Raw genomic sequence first — 17691 nt, forward strand, 5'->3', positions numbered from 1 at the left:
CTTGGAGGGGAACTTGCAGATGAAGATGTTCGCATGCGTCTGCAGCCATTGACCACCTAAGTGGCAGAGATCGCAGGTTTGGAAAGTGCAGTCGAAGGATCCTTCGTGAATTGCTGCAGTGCATCTTACGTATTGTACATACTGCTGCCACCGTGCGTTGGTGGTGGAGGGAGGGAATGTTTAAGCTGGTTGATGGTGTTGAATTTCTTAAGTGTCACTGGAAACGCACTCACCCAGGCAAGTGAAGTATTCTATGTGCAAATGCTGCTTGGTATGTGCTTTAGGCCACCAAAAATCAGGAAGGAGATAGAAGAGCAAATTTGCAGGAAAATTTAGGAAAGATGCAAGAGCTAAGGAGCAGTGATAATAGGTGCCTTCAATTATCCTAATATAAACTAGAATAGTAGCAGTGTAAAGGGCAAATAAGGGGAGGAACTCCTGACATGAGTACAAGAGAACTTTTTTGATCAGAGTGTGAATGAACTGGGGGCAAATGGAGCATGTTTCAGTGGAAGAGCATTTGGGGAACAGTGGTAGTATTGTCATCAAGTTTAGAATGGTTACGAAGAAAGATAAGTTACAATCAAGTATAAAAAGATTTGACAGGAGGAAGGCTAACTTGTGAGTTGAGAAGAGATCTGGTCCAGGTGGATTGGAATCAAAACTTGATAGGCAAAACAGTGATTGCTCAGTGCGAGGTCTTCAAAGAGGAGATTGTCCAGGAACAGAGTAGACACTCTGAGGAGGGAAAGAAAGGGCATTTAAATTTAGAGCGCCTTGAATGACTAAAGATATAGGGTTGAATTTGAGGTGCCGCCAGGAGTGGGAACGGAAGCGGGCGGGAGATGAAAATACTAGCGCTAGCTCACAGCCAGTTTCTTCTTGCCAATCCTGATGTCAACGACTTTGACCAAGGTGGGGGGAGGGCATATCCAGTAATGATGCTAATTAAGGTTCGTTGAAAAGCTAATCGTGGGTTTATTGTTCAGAATTTGGCATGGGACAGTAAAATAGTAAAACATTAAACAGAATTGAATTCCTGCTCCCAGGTGTAGAATGGGATGTGGTGTTGAGGGTTGGCATATAATCAGGTGGGAAGGTGGAGAGCCCCATTTCCTTCCCAATTCACACCAGGGCCACGTAAGAACCCTACCCCATTGCTGCTGCCATTCTACTGCAGTGGTGGAGGGGATGAGACCTCCTGTTTGGGCACCCTGTGCCCCATGGAAGGCCCTGCAGGTGGTGAGAACTACCCCGCTGAAAAAGCCACCATAGCCTCCCTGCCCTCTACACTGACACTCTCCCACCCTTACCAGGGCCTGCTGGACTGGCCCTGGTGAGCCTGCCCAACTCACCTCTTCCAGGGCCTCCTCAGTAGCTGCTGATCCGGACTTCCTGCAGTTCTAGTAGTGGCTACCACTCCCAGTGGCGCTGCTGGGGCTGAACAGCTGTCAGCCCTCTGATTGGCTGGCAGCTCTTGATGGTAGGATCCTTGCCTCTAAAGGCACGGGAACCCAGATAATAGGCAGTCAACTTCCCGAGTGACATTTAATCCCATCAGGATGAAGAGTCATACAGACTCGAAACGTTGACTCTGTCTTCCTCTCCACAGATGCTGTCAGACCTGCTGGGTTTTTCCAGCAATTTTTGTTTTTGTCTCAGATTTCAGGCTCAGTTGGCGGTGAGGAGCAACATCCTCTGCAGAAAGGGCAAGCCCTGGTCAAAGGTGAGGGGCAGGAAAGCAATAAAGGCCATACCCTCGGCATAGAATCTACCGTTGAAGATGGAGCTACGTTAAGATGACTGAGAACTAGTGCTGGAGGAAACTGCACCTACCCAGTCAGGTGATCTCAAAGATTGTGCCCTCATCTCAGAAGACCTCGAAACATTGCTTGCCATGCCCTGCCGGTAGCCAATAAAGTCACTGTGGCATTGAACCTCTTCTCTGGTACCTCCCAAGGGTGAGCTGTGGACCTTTTTGGTATCTTGCAGGAGACTGCATACCACCAGCACAGGTTACTGATGCCCTCTTTGTGAAAAATCCAGTGAGATACATCAAAGACATCCACTCCTTCAATGTTCAATTGGTCTGCAACCACAACAAGAACTCCCTGAATTTGTGCGGACTCTTTCCTGGTAGCTGCCATGATTCCTTCATCCTCCAGTAGTCCAGGCTGCTGCAACTCCATTACGCCCTCCAAACTATGTGGATGGATTCTATGAGTCAAGGGATATCCTTTGAAGGGATGGCTACTTGCCTCTTTAGATGACCATGAAACAGAAACAGGGGCAGAGAGTCGCAATAACCGCAGCCATCTGCTCACTTGAACAGCCATTGAGCAAGCCATCGGGCTACTGTTGTCGTGGTTCCAGTGCCTGGACAGGACGGGTGGCACCCTGCAAGTATGTTCCTGCAAGGATCTTGTGCATGGTGGTGGTCTGCTGCACTCTCCATAATAGGGCTCTCCAGAGAGGTGTGCATCTTGAAGAAGGTGAAGCGTTGGATGAACTCAGCTTATCGGAGGGAGAGGAGGAGGAGGAAAATGCAGAATTTACAGGTGCCCCAGCTACACAGGGATGTAGCCAAGTCCAGCGCGGAGCTTGAGGATCTCGCTAGGATGCTACTAACCTCACCTGATTCAGAAATAAACACAGAAAATGCAGCAAATGGCAGCATCTGTGGAGAGAGAAGCAGAGTTAATGTTTCAGGTCGTGAGATTTCATCAGAATTAGGAAAACAATTACAAATGTAAAAGCTTTCAACTTGGCGAAATGGTGAAGGTGTGTGATAGGATGGAAGATGGGATACATTAAATGACAAAAGAGTTGGTGGGGCAGAGCCAAAGGGAGTAGTAATAGGACAAGTAAAGAACCAGAAGATGGGTCCAGAGGAGGTGTGAATGGCAAAATAATGAACAGCTGCCATCCAAAAGCAAGTTCAAGAAAAACAAGATTAAGGCCAACACATGCAAAGAAAAGGAAACAAAATGGGGGATCGGAGATTACGGTCTGAAACTGTTGAACTCGCTGCCTAATTGAAAGATGAAGTGCTATTCCTTCAACTTACATTGGGCTTCATCGGAACAGCATAGTAGGATGAGGACAGAAATGTCAGTGTGAGAAAGAGGTGAAGACTTCTAATGGCAGGCTACCAGATGCTTGGGATCATGCTTGTGGGCAGAATAGATGTTCCACATTGCAGTCACCCAATCTGCATTTGGTCTCCCCAATGTAGAGGAGACTGCATTGTGACCAACAAAAGCATAATACTAAATTGAAAGAAGTACGTGTAAATCGCTGCTCCACCTGGATGGAGTGCTTGGGGCCTTTGACAACAAGGAGAGAGGAGGTAAAAGAGCATAGAAATGTACCACGGGAAGAGGACAGGATGTTGGGTGTGATAGAGGAGTGGACCAGGGTGAGAAGAGAGAACAGTCCCTCTTGAATGCTGAAAGAGGAGGGGAAAATGTATTTTGTGGTGGCATCACGCTGGAGGTGCCAAAAATGGCAGAGGATGATCCGTTGAACGTGGAGCCAATGAGATGAAAGAAGAGGAAACTTGAAAAGGCTAAGCCTTTATAAAACACTAGTTAGGCCTCAACTGGCGTATTGTGTACAGTTCTGGGAAGGTCTTCGAGAGAGTGCAGAAGAGATTTAATAGAATAGTACCTGAGATTAGCAATTTCAGTTATGTGGAGGGACTGGAGAAACTGAGGCTATTCTCCTTAGAACAGAGAAGAGATTTGATAAATGAATGGTTTCGATAGAGTGAATAAGGGGAAACTGTTTACAGTGGCAGTAGGGCCACTGTAGGATACAGATTTAAGATGATTGGAAAAGGGACCAGAGCTGATATGAAGGTTGATGGCAGCAAATACAATAATGACATTCAAAAGAGAATTGGATAAGTACTTTAAGGGAAAGAATTTACAGTCCATGGGGAAGGTACAGACTGGTGGGGTTAATTGGATTGCTCTATCAAATAGCCGTCATAGGCACAATGGGCTTTTTGGCCTCCTTCTACTCTGTATCATTCTATGATTTATCTACAAATTGACAATCATCTCCCCTCAGAGGTCTCACTCAGTTTAAACTAGCTTATTATCTCTATATTTATCCATCCTAAAATTGCTTACAATAGTTTCTTTTTTAACGTAATTTACTTATTTTGTACTTTTGGAATCAATTTTTAAAATCGTCACGCTTTTGCAATGAAGTTCTATATTTACTCCTTCCACCCCAGCTTGGCTAATCTGCTACTCATTTGCCTAAAATCTCAGGAATAAATAAGTAATTAATTACAAACTTCTTTTGGTTTCCAGCTCCAGCGGATAGAATAATTCACATTTTGGGAGTGAGTGCTTGTAGTGTACAAAGGATGCCATTAACTACAGGTTAATCTTCAGACCTTCACTGTTCTACAACCCCTATTGATAAAATTATGGCCTTGTACTCATAACAACCATCTGTGTTTCTTTTATGACTAGGCCTGTGAAAGCAAAGCAATAGTAACAGATGTGACAGTGCTGCAGAATAACTGTGCCACGTGATAAAATGGGAATTATTTGTAGTTTTGCAAATTCAAAGAAAACTTATAAACCCATACAATAATAGGCAAGAATTGATAAGTTGTTAACCAGTAGTCATTTTGACTCTCATGTTTATCACCTTGAAAGATGTATCCAACACTAGCATAAAACCTGCTGAAACATGAATCAGCGTGAGCACTGTACTGTGCTTTGAAATGCCTCAGGACACTATTTTAATTAGTCGTTTGGTAGTATAGTACTTGAGTATTGCTGAAAAAGGAGATATGTGTCGAAGTTTTTTGACTTGCACTCATCATGACAGATTTGCAAGAAAGCCAATTGTAAAAGGAACAACAATAATGCTGCATGAGAAGAGAGTGCTAATTGGTTGGTAAGTGGACTCTGATTGGTAGAGGCACTGCCATGGAGAATGCACCAGGGGAACAGTTAACTGCCAAGCTTATGTTTAATTTCAAACCAGGCAGGTTGACCCTGATTGGTCAAGGCATTGTCATGAGGAATGAACCAGGATATGGCTCTCCCTAAGCTTTTGTTTAGTTGAAAAAGATGCAATGCATGGACATGCTCCTTCTGTCTGTATAGGGCAGGGCCCTGTGTGTGAATATATGTAGCTTCTAGCACTTGTAAGTGAGCCACACTGTGAGCCCAACTGATAATCTTAGATTGGTTTTCAGTGTAATTCTTTTTTTTAATTCATCCATAGGATGTGGGCTTCGCTGGCTGGGCCAGCTTTCTTGCCCATCCCTAGTTGCCCTTGAGAAGGTGGTGATGAGCTGCCTTCTTGAACTACTGCAGTCCATGTGGTGTAGGTACACCCACATTGCTGTTAGGAAGGGAGTTCCAGGATTTTGGCCCAGTGACAGTGAAGGAACGGCGGTATATTTCCAAGTCAGGATGGTGAGTGACTTGGAGGGGAACTTCCAGGAGGTGGTGTTCCCATCTATCTGCTGCTTTTGTCCTTCTAGATGATAGTGGTCGTGGATTTGGAAGATGCTATCAAAGGAACCTTGGTGAATTCCTGCAGTGCATCTTGCAGATGGTACACACTGCTGCAACTATGGTCAGTGATGGAGGGAGTGAACGTTTGTGGATGTGGTGCCAATCAAGTGGGCTGCTTTGAACTGGACGGTGTCAAGCTTCTTGAGTGTTGTGGGAGCTGCACTGATCCAGGCAAGTGGGGAGTATTCCATCACACTCCTGACTTCTGCCTTGTAGATGATGGACAGGTTTTGAGGAGTCAGGAGGTGAGTTACTTGTTGCACGATTCCTAGTCTCTGACCTACTGTTGTAGCCACAGTATTTATATGGCTAGTCCAGTTCAGTTTATGATCAATGGTAACCCCCAGGAATTCAGTGGTAGTAATTCCATTGAACATCAGGGGGCGATGGTTGGATTCTCTCTTGTGCTCTCTTAGCACAATCAGAATTGTTTAGTAAGTGCTGCCCAATCATGAAATCTAATGTTGGACACTATGTTTTGAGTTTTGCAAGCATGAGCTGGTTGGATACAGTCAGTACTTTTTCTGTTGGGAACAGACAAAGGGACATGCTGTTTGATATGATCCACCAGTTGTTGTGACGTACGACCTACATATCTGGCATCACACCGGCACTGAAATTCATATATCACATTACTTTCAAGGAGATGGCATCGTCTTGCCAGCACTATCTGGTACAGACATTCTGCAATCATGTATCACGTAAGATTCCAGTGTTCAAAGGCTCAAGCACTGAGATGTTCCTTGTATCTTTCATTGTCCATCCAAACTTGGCTTTAAGGGAGGCTTGTGTAAGCATTGCATTTCGACATGCCATGTATGTTCCAAGGAATATTGCTCGTCTGTTGTCCCTACTACTTTTGCAGAATTTACATTCCAGGTAGCAGAGGATCTGCTTTGTGAGGGAAGCAGAGGCTTATGGAAGCTTGGAATGTTGCATGTGACGCCCACCATGGAAACTGGACCATTGGTCAGAATGGATGGTACACAAGTTCATTCAGAGAGCTGTTGTTGCACTGTTGTGGGCTCATCCTGCGCAATATGCCTTAGCTGCGCGTTTGCTGGCTCATACAATTCTACAGCATGTAGAGGATGTAATGTCTTAAGTTATGTCACTCTCAGCATTGTGGTTTAATTATAGACAAGGTGGCGGCTTTGGCATCTCATTTACAGGCACTGGCGTTTATGTGAGAGGACCAGGTTGTGAAGGACTTCTTATCATGTGTGTTTGTAGTATGTTGACGCCCCTGATTATGATGGTGAGGATTTCAGCCATTTTAATGTAGCTAAGTCAAACTCATTGGTGTTATTCTATTCCTTGTGAGGGATCGACATTCCCCTGAGTAATTGTGGCATCATTGTAAAAGGTTTTTTACTTTTGAAGTTGCAGCATGCCTTTGCTGTGTGACCGAAGCAGCTGAGGGAAAATCCCAAGATATTCTATAAGTATATCAATGGGAAGAGGATAACCAGGGAAAGATTAGGGCCCATTAGGGACCAAGGGGGCAATCTATGGGTGGAGCCAGAGGACATGGGTAGAGTGTTGAACGAATACTTCACATCCGTCTTCACCCAAGAGAATGAGGAAGAAGGTATGGAACTTGGGGAGTGAGACTGCGAGGTTCTTGAGCAAATTGATAAAGGGAGTGACAAGGTATTGGAGGTAAAAGCAAAAAACTGCGGATGCTAGAAATCCAAAACAGAAACAAAAATACCTGGAAAAACTCAGCAGGTCTGACAGCATCTGCGGAGAGGAATACAGTTAACGTTTCGAGTCCGTATGACTCTTCAACAGAACTAAGGAAAAATAGAAAAGAGGTGAAATATAAGCTGGTATAAGGGGGGATGGGACAGGTAGAGCTGGATAGAGGGCCAGTGATAGGTGGTGATTGCCAAAAGATGTCATAGACAATAGGACAAAGAGGTTTTGATGGTGGTGATATTAGCTAAGAAAGGTGCTAATGGTGACATTAAGGGTAGAAAGCAGGACGAGCAAGGTACACCTAGTGGGGGTGGGGTGGGGGGAAGGGTTTGAAATAGGCTAAAAGATAGAGATAAAACAATGGATGGAAATACATTTAAAAATAATGGAAATAGGTGGGAAAAGAAAAATATATATAAATTATTGGATAAAGGGGGATCGGAAAGTGAGTGGGGATGGAGGAGAGAGTTCATGATCTAAAGTTGTTGAACTCAATATTCAGTCCGGAAGGCTGTAAAGTGCCTAGTTGGAAGATGAGGTGCTGTTCCTCTAGTTTGCGTTGAGCTTTACTGGAACATTGCAGCAGGTCAAAGACGGACATGTGGGCATGAGAGCAGGGTGGTGTGTTGAAATGGCAAGCAACAGGGAGGTCTGGGTCATGCTTGCGGACAGACCGAAGGTGTTACGCAAAGCGGTCACCCAGTTTGCGTTTGGTCTCTCCAGTGCAAAGGAAACCGCATTGGGAACAGCGAATGCAGTAGACTAAATTGAGGGAAGTGCAAGTGAAATACTGCTTTACTTGAAAGGAGTGATTGGGCCCTTGGACGGTGAGGAGAGGGGAAGTAAAGGGGCAGGTGGTGCACCTTTTACGGTTGCGTGGGAAGGTGCCATGGGAGGGGGTTGAGGTGTAGGGGGTGATGGAGGAGTGGACCAGGGTGTCCCGGAGGGAACGATCCCTGCGGAATGCCGCCAGGGAGGGTGAAGGGAAGATGTATTTGGTGGTGGCATCATGCTGGAAATGGCGGAGGATGATCCTTTGAATGCGGAGGCTGGTGGGGTGATAAGTGAGGACAAGGGGGACCCTATCGTGGTTCTGGGAGGGAGAGGAAGGTGTAAGGGCGCATGCGCGGGAGATGGGCCGGACACGGTTGAAGGCCCTGTCAACCACCGTGGGTCGAAAACCTCGGTTAAGGAAGAAGGAAGACAGGTCAGAGGAACTGTTTTTGAAAGTGGCATCATCAGAACAGATGCGACGGAGGCGAAGGAACTGAGAGAATGGGATGGATTCCTTACAGGAAGCGGGGTGTGAGGAGCTGTAGTCAAGGTAGCTGTGGGAGTCGGTAGGCTTGTAATGAATATTGGTGGACAGTCTATCACCAGAAATTGAGACAGAGAGGTCAAGGAAGGCAAGGGAAGTGTCAGAGATGAACCATGTGAAAATGATGGAGGGGTGGAAATTGGAAGCAAAATTAATAAATTTTTCCAGGTCTAGACAAGAGCATGAAGCAGCACCAAAGCAGTCATCGAAGTACCAAAGAAAGAGTTGTGGGAGGGGGCCAGAGTAGGACTGGAATAGGGAATGTACCCCATAAAGAGACAGGCATAACTGGGGCCCATGAGGGTACCCATAGCCACACCTTTTATTTGGAGGAAGTGAGAGGAGTTTAAGGAGAAATTGTTCAGTGAGAGAACAAGTTCAGCCAGATGTGATGTAGGGTGTCAGAGGAATCGCGGATGTAGGTGGGAAGAGACTGGACAAGGGGAGAGAGAGTGGAATCAAGATAGCAAGAAATGAGTTCCGTGGGGCAGGAACAGGTTGACATGATCGGTCTGCCGGGACAGTACTGTTTGCGGATTTTGGGTAGGTGTTAGCAGGCTTAAAAGTGGACAAATCTCCAGGTCTGGATGATTTGAATCCCAGACTGCTGAGGGAGGCAAGGGAGGAGATCACAGGGGCTCTGACCCAAATTTTTAATTCCTCACTGGCCACAGATGCCAGAGGACTGGAGAACAGCTAATGTGGTTCCACTATTTAAGAAGGGTTGTAAAGAAAAGCCAGGGAACTACAGGCCAGTGAGTCTCGCGTCAGTGGTAGGGAAACTATTGGAGAAAATTCTGAAGGAGAGTATCTATCTCCACTTGGAGAGGCAAGGTTTGATCAGGGATAGCTAGCATGGCTTTGTCAGAGGGAGGCTATGCCTAACAAATTTGATTGAATTTTTTGAGGAGGTGACCAGGTGTGTAGATGAGGGTAGTGCAGTTGATGTAGATATGGATTTCGGCAAAGCCTTTGACAAGGTCCCACATGGGAGACTTTTAAAGAAGGCAAAGGCACATGGGATACAGGGTAATTTGATAAGGTGGATTCAAAATTGGCTTAGTTGTAGGAGACAGAGGGTGATGCCAGAAGGCTGCTTTAGTGACTGGAAGCCCATGTCCAGTGGCGTACCACAGGGATCTGCGCTGGGTCCCCTATTATTCGTCATTTATATAAACGACATAGATGACTATGTGAGGGGGGTAGGATTAGTAAGTTTGCGGATGACACAAAGAATGGCTGGGTGGTTAACAGTGAGGTTGAGTGTGTTGGGCTACAGGAAGATATAGACGGGATGGTCAAATGGGCAGATAAGTGGCAGATGGAATTTAACCCTGAAAAGTGTGAGGTGATACACTTTGGAAGGAGTATTTTGACAAGGAAGTATTCAATGAACGGCATGACACTAGGAAGTTCTGAGGAACAAAGGGACCTTGGCGTGTGTGTCCATAGACCTCTGAAGGCATAGGGACATGTTAGTGGGGTGGTGAAAAAGGCATATGGGACACTTGCCTTTATCAATCGAGGCATAGATTACAAAAGTAGGGAGGTCATGTTGGAATTGTATAGAACCTTGGTGAGACCACAGCTGGAGTACTGTGTGCAGTTCTGGTTGCCACATTATAGGAAGGATGTGATTGCACTGGAGGGGGTGCAGAGGAGATTCACCAGGATGTTGCCTGGGATGAAACATTTAAGTTATGAAGAGAGGTTGGATAGACTTGGGTTGTTTTTGTTGGAGCAGAGAAGACTGAGGGGCGACCTGATCGAGGTGTACAAGATTATGAGGGGCATGGACAGGGTGTATAGGGAGTAGCTGTTCCCCTTAGCTGAAGGGTCAGTCACGAGGGGACACAAGTTCAAGATGAGGGGCAGGAGATTTAGGGGGGATGTGAGGAAAAACCTTTTTACCCAGAGGGTGGTGACGGTCTGGAATGCGCTGCCTGGGAGGGTGGTGGAGGCGGGTTGCCTCACATCCTTTAAAAAGTACCTGGATGAGCACTAGGCACAGCATAACATTCAAGGCTATGGGCCAAGTGCTGGTAAATGGGATTAGGTCGGTAGGTCAGGTGTTTCTCACATGTCGGTGCAGACTTGATGGGCCGAAGGGCTCTTCTGCACTATGTGATTCTGTGTCCCCATGCTGAGATGGAGCCTTTATGGCATCAGAGGTGCAATCAATAACACCCTGCACCTGTTGGAAGTCTGCTAATTGAGGAAAGGCTGTGGCTTTTCGCATCTGAGATGTCTAATCTGCAGGGAAACTAATGTGATACCCCACACAAGCAAACAGGGCATTAATTACAGCCTTAATGCAGCTGTATGCTTTGGACTGGGATATACTAGACTCCTGCTGAGCTCTGGAAAGACTCCAAAAGGCATAAAAATTAAGAGCAGCAGTTACCTTTCTAGCCACTGACTGGGCATGGGGGTCGATGGAGTGTGGCTCAAGTTGTTGCTGGATCATGCAACATATGTCTGTCATCACCTGAGGCTTAACCTCAGTGGTCTTCGGCACTGGTTCTCCATCATATTGAGGTATGATGTCCTAGGTCTGTACGCACTTTTCACAGGGCAGTACCTGGTTGTCCTGCCTCCCCTCTGGCCTCTGGCTGTTCATGCTGACTTGTTTCTACGTCATCCATGTGCAAGAGTGCTATGCCCATTTTGTATCTTCCTTAGAATTAAGTGCAATGCGCCCTTCTCAAGCACAAAGTTCTTCCTGACACCTGGGTGCACGAGTCAGTCGGGGGCAAAAGAAAACTGTCCTTTTAGCCCAGCAGACCCACCATCCTAGAGTGTTGGGTTAAAGTTTGAATTGATTTTTTGCCAGTTATGTGGCAGTTACAATACGGTTAAAGCAAATTTCACAGGGTACCTACAACTCTCCAAAGGGTGCGTGCGCTGGCTATTCAAGAAATGCACAAAATTCAGACCTGTTCCTACCAGGTCTACTCTGCACACATCACGTTTTAGACACCTGTGAGACCAAAATCCGAATCAAGTGGAGGCAGCTGCTGATTTATATGGGCCACTGTCTCCTTGTAACGTGCAAACGCGAAACACAACCCACCCCTATTCCTGTCCCTGCAGAGAAGCTCTCTGTCATTGCAAAAATTCAGGCCAAGTCATGCATTTTATCTTTATTTTATGGTTTCATTTTATATTATTAACCATAAATATAAATAAAATATGGCTGTTTGGGAAGCAGAGTTAGTTGAAGTGCAGGAATTTCTTTACGGTACAAATGGAGGACCTGGGCGTCACAAATATGAGATGCACAGTGTGAGCACTGGCAGGATACAAGTTCTCATTTTAAACAAAATAAGGCATTTGCTTGGATGCCATCTTTCAGGGTCTTAATGCAAACAATGACCGGTTGATATCAGGACGGATGCTGATCTGCAGTGTGTTAGGATAGTAGGCAGTGGTAATCGCACTGGACTAGCAAACCAGCGGGCCAGGCTAATCCTCTGGGGACATCGGTTCAAATCCCACTATGGTAGCTGGTGGAATTTAACTCAATTAATAAAGCTGGAATAATAATAGTGACCATGAAACTGTCATTGATTGTCATAAAATCCCATCTGGTTCACTAATGCTCTTCAGAGAAGGAAATCTGTTGCCCTTTACCTGGTCTGGCCTTCAAGTGACTCCAGACCCACAGCAATGTGGTTGACTCATAACTGTCCTCTGAAATAGCCTAGCAAGCCACTCAAGGGCAATTAGGGATGGGCAACAAATGCTGGCCTTACCAATGACATTCACATCCCATAAGGAATAAAATAAATCAGTGATACTTGCAAGAGAGATGGTGGTATAATATGGGGAGCACACTGTTGATAGCAAATAGTTGTCTTATTTCATTCCCGGGATGTGAGCGTCATCAGCAAGGACAGTACTTATTGCAGATCCTTAGTTGCCTTCAGAAAGTCTGACAGTGTGGGTGGGATTGACAACCCTCTTGAGCCATTGCAGATAGTTTAATACAATTTCAGCTACTTCAGAGGACATTTAAGAGTCAAACCACTTGATGTGGGACTGGAGTCACATCCAGGCCAGGGTAAAGATGGCACGTATTATTCCCTAAAGGATTTTAATGAAGCAACTGGGTTTTTAATGACAGCCTAACAGCTTCATGGTGATAAAAATGAAAAAAATTGGAGTGTGTGCTCAGCTGGGCCAGGCTGCCAATTTCCCAGGCTCCTAGGATTGATGAGGGTAATGCAGTGGATTTTTCTACATGGATTTCAGTAAGGCATTTGACAAGGTCCCACATGGCCAACTGGTTAGGAAAGTGAGATCTCATGGGATACAGGGGAAGGTAGCAGGTTGGATCCAAAATTGACTCAGTGACAGGAAACAAAGGATAATTAATGGTCAGTGGATGTTTTTGCAAATGGAAAACGGTTTCCAGTGGTGTTCCACAGGGCTCAGTGGTGGGGGCCTTTGCTGTTTGTTATATATATTAATGTTTTAGACTTAAATATGGGAGGCATGATTAGGAAAATTGCAGATGACACAAAAATTGGCCACGTAGTTGATAGTGAAGAGAATGGACGTTGACTCCAGAATGATATCAATAGTTTGGTTGAGTGGGCAGAGAAGTGGCAAATGGAATTCAATTCGGAAAAGTGTGAGGTAGTGTATTTGGGGAGGGCAAACAAAGCAAGAGCATATTCAATAAATGGGAAGTTATTGAGAGGGGTTGCAGAAGTGAGAGATTTTGGGATGCATGTCCACAAGTCCTTAAAGGTGGCAGGACAGGTGGACAAGGTGGTCAAGAAAGCATATGGAATGCTTTCCTTTATTGGATAAGGTATTGCACAAAAGCAGTGATGTAATGATGAAACTGTATAAAACGTTGGTTAGGCCACAGCTGGAATTTTGTGTACAATTCTGGTCACCACATTATAGGAAGGATATAATTGCTCTGGATAGAGTGCGGAGGAGATTTACAAGAATGTTGCCAGGGCTTGAAAATTGCAGCTGTGAGGAGAAATTGGATAGGCTAGGGCTGTTTTCTTTAGAACAGAGGAGGCTAAGGGGTGACCTAATTGAGGTATACAAAATTATGAGAGGCCGAGATAGGGTAGACAGGAAAGATTTGTTTCCCCTAGCTGAGGGGTCAATTACCAGAGGGCATAAGTTTAAGGTGATTGGTAGAATGATTAGAGGGGACATGAGGAAAAACATTTTCAACCAGAGGGCGGTGGGCATCTGGAATTCACTGCCTAAGTTGGTGGTGGAGGCTGCAACGCTCAACTCACTTAAAAGATACCTGGATCTGCATCTGAAGTGCTGTAACCTGCAAGGCTACGGACCAGGTGGTGGAAAGTGGGATTAAAATGAGCATCTAGTTTCTTTTTCCTCTTTTCGGCTGGCGCAGACACGATGGGCTGAATGGTATCTTTCTGCACTGTAACTTTTCTGTGGTTCTAAGTGGAAATGAGAAGAAGAAAGTGATAATGAGATTCTGCTGTTAAACTCATCAGGATCTTTGTGTTCCTGCCTTGCTGGGTTCCTCGGCCATGTTCGCCCCCCCCGTAAGTAGCAGTGGACCAGTAAATTCTTCAGCCTGTTGGGATCTGTTCAGAACTAGCTTAAAGGAATGGAGAACTTACAAAGTTTTGCCTGTCATTTGAATTCTGCAGCAGCTAGTAAAGATCAAAAACTGAGACTTAAAATATCTTGAAGACATCAAACACAGTACGGAAGACAAGAAAAAAACAAAAATTATGCAATTTAAATTTTTATTTGTATAAGTTGTAACATCCTGGTGAGCACTGCACCACGTTCTTATCTGTTCTTTGTTTTACTTTGAAAGTAACTGCAGCATGCTTTGCTTGTATTATTTGTACTATGGGCCAAAATTTTTCCATCGGTGAGTTGGGGGGGCGGGGCCCGCTCACCAACGCGGACATCATCCCGCCCCATTTAAATATTCAGGAAGGCGAGCGGACAGTGAAATCAGCTGTCCGCCCGCCGACCTGCCAATGGCCAATTGAGGCCATTGACAGGATAATTAAGCCAATTAAAGGCCCTGCCCGTCCAACCTTAAGGCTGGCGGGCAGGCCAGGAGCCCCAGCGGGCTTCTGAAAAAACATGAAACCTCATCCACTGGCGGGATGAGGTTTCATGTCTGTTTTAAAAAACTTTAATAATCTTTATGTGATATTTATTAACATGTCCCATCTCGTGTGACATTGTCACATGAGGGGCACATGTTAATCATTTTTTTATTTTTCTATTTTTTAAGTTTATAACACTTTCAGCGCTCTCCCTGAGACAGCACTTAGTCTCAGGAAGATGCACGTGAAAAAGCGCACTTTGACAGTTGGGGAATCCCTCCCCCGCACAGGAAGCACATAGAGCTTCCCGTCTGGTGGCCCGCTGGGTGGGCCTTAATTGGCCCGCCCACTCAAAATGGCGGCGGGGCCCATTTCGGCGGCGACAATCGGCTGCCTGCCCGCCGGTGGGGCCCGCCTGCCTATCAAGGGCAAAATTCTGCCCATGAAGTTTGTGTGATCACAACATAATGGAAGTTCTTGTTGTGATGGCAGTGTAGCATGATCCTTGGTATAAATGCTGCTCGGAACTAGCAATAAGCAAACCAACATCTGTTGAATATTCAGTTCTATTTGTCAAAAGTTACTCAAACTGAACTCTCAGCATTATTTAAATAGCCAAAATAGCTATTTAAATTCAGTGGTATCAACAACAGCATAAACCTAATTTTCATTAATTTGGCTGTAAGTTCTTTGTTTAGCAAAGAATTCTCTAATATAACAAGACCAACCTGGTTTGATTGACCAAAATTAGTATTGGCTCAGATTTGTATTCAGTTTTTCCTGGCACAAGTATATTTCTCTGCCAGCTGACCTTTGTACTTTTTTATCTGCTGAATGTTTACATTTCACAGAAATTAGGGAGTCTTCAATACAATATATATATTTTTGGTTTACTTTTGTTCCAGAAGAAACCTGAAAAGTTTTTAGAATGCTCATAACTTATTTCTTTTGCAACTAGCTTCTCAGGGTTATGGCATCGAAGATGGTGCAGCTTGCAGAAACCTTATGCTTTGAGGAAATGAGTAGCCAAGGAATCCAGGAGACTTTGCTGTTGGCTCAAGTAACTACACTAGTGAAAGAACTCAGCTATGTTGTAGCCATCTTCAATGTAAGGAATCTTGCTTTTAATTCTTCAAAGCTGAATTGTGAACTAAATGAACTGATAGAGCAAGATGCTTATTTAACTGTCCAATCTACACTAATAACAAAATTCATTTTAAATGTTCTTATATAACAAATGGTTTTACTTAAGATTAGAGTAACAAAATGCCACAAAAAGACTCGGGACTAGATTTTTACTCGGAGATGGGAAGGGAGCGAGAGCACTGGATTGACATGGAGAAAACCAGAAGAATAGGTATCCTGAAAGTGCTGCCGAATTTAACACCAGGACCTGATCAACATTTTTTTTGTTTTTGGACTCCAGTCAGTCAGATTGAGAGGCTGGTGCAATCGGGGACTGGTGAGGAGGCTAGAAATTGGAGGCCTGTGGATTCATCATGAGCAAGATTGGAGGCCAGTGGGAGATTGGAGGTCCGGGGGCGGGGGGCTGAGATCGAAGGCTCTGTAAGGAGTTCAGAATCCTCGTGGTGGAGATTTGGGGGAGATGGGGGTGGTGGAGTAGTGGTGGGAGGTTGGTGAGGTAGGTAGAGTGGATTCAGGTTAGTGGAAAAACACTTACCGATGGATCCAGCTGCCTTCACCTCCCTTTCGCTGCCGGGCTTCCCAAAGCACAGGAAACCTGGCCAGTTGGAGTTAGATTTGAAATTGTGGATCAATATGAGATTCCCAGTCTAATCGGGCTGGATTTCATACAGCCTGTCACTGCGAGAAAATGGCTACTTAGTCGAGGGAGAAGCCCCATATAATACTCTTGACAGAAGCAAAGCCTCCCCCGCTTAAGTCTGAGGGCAGGAAGGGCTGATGGGGGATTCTTGCCACCAGTGATGGGATGTCAAGTAGGCTCACTAATGAGCCGATTAACACCCATTATCCCTGAGGCCACCGAATTTAGTAGTGGCTCAGGGATTAAATGGGGGCTACAATGCTTTTGCGTGCCTCTTGAAGGCCACCCATCAAACTTCGTTGGATTTGCTAGCGGCTTCCCAGGGGAGGTGGAGGGTGGGTTCCCCCAGGCACTTTGGGCCTGATCAGGGGACCCGACATCCAGAAATGGGGTGCTACTGAAAGCCACCCCATGCCCTTGCCTCTCATGTGACCTCCACCCTGCGATCCCATCCCACCTTCACTCACCCTTGGTCTGGGGTCTCTCAGTGATCCTGGGCCTCTCTATTGCCACCAGCTGCCATCTCTCCGGCTAGTGCTGGCAGCATGAGGAGCTGCTGGCCTCTGATTGCCCACCTGTCACTGAAGGGCAGAAATCATGCCCATCAAGCCTGTTAATGTCCAATTGGCTGTTAAATAACAGTAGCCAGCCGTTCTCCTGTGGGCAAACTCCCTACTGTTTGGGTGGGGTGGAACCACAACACCTGGTAAAATCCAGCCTGAGATGTCATTGGTACCTGAAGTGGATGTAAAAGATTCCATCGCAATTTTCCTGGCACCCTGGCCAGCATTTGGCCCTCAACCAATATCGCCAAAACAAAGTATAATTTATCTGTTTGTGGAGCCTTATGCAGAAATTGACTGCTTTAATTGCTTTCACAGCAGATGTAACTAATTGGTGTTTTACCGGTAGCTGAAAATGAACGTTATGCCACAGTTAAGCTGTTTTTTGCCACAAATTTACAGAAAACTCAATAGTGATTCACTATAGTGAACTGAGCAATTGTTTATGCCCTACTTGTTACATTCCCTTTTGAAAATATTTTGCTCTTGGCATTTTTAAACACTGTAATTCTAACAATGTTTTGTCTACTACACATTTTTCCCCTGTTTAACTAGTTACTAATATGTGTGGGGTTTTCATTAGCTGGGTCTAACCAATTGAAAAAATATTTTGATAAGAAAACCAGTCATGCACAGTGGCACATAATGGGTTTTCATATTAACATTCTTCTGTTTTAGACACAAGTGAACCAGAATGACCCTT

General features: G+C 45.3%; 1 protein-coding gene across 3 annotated transcripts in view; it reads left to right on the forward strand.

Annotated features, from left to right (window-relative positions):
* The window catches only part of ccdc142 (coiled-coil domain containing 142), a 220478-nt gene that overhangs the window by 155854 nt on the left and 46933 nt on the right, over positions 1–17691 (forward strand). For all 3 annotated transcript variants that reach the window (XM_078553385.1, XM_078553404.1, XM_078553394.1), the window contains one exon: positions 15598–15747. In XM_078553385.1, the coding sequence (XP_078409511.1) occupies positions 15598–15747 (150 nt within the window). The remainder of the gene's footprint in view (positions 1–15597; positions 15748–17691) is intronic.

The sequence above is a fragment of the Cetorhinus maximus genome, chromosome 1, assembly GCF_964194155.1.
Source record: "Cetorhinus maximus chromosome 1, sCetMax3.hap1.1, whole genome shotgun sequence".
Classification (NCBI taxonomy): domain Eukaryota; kingdom Metazoa; phylum Chordata; class Chondrichthyes; order Lamniformes; family Cetorhinidae; genus Cetorhinus; species Cetorhinus maximus.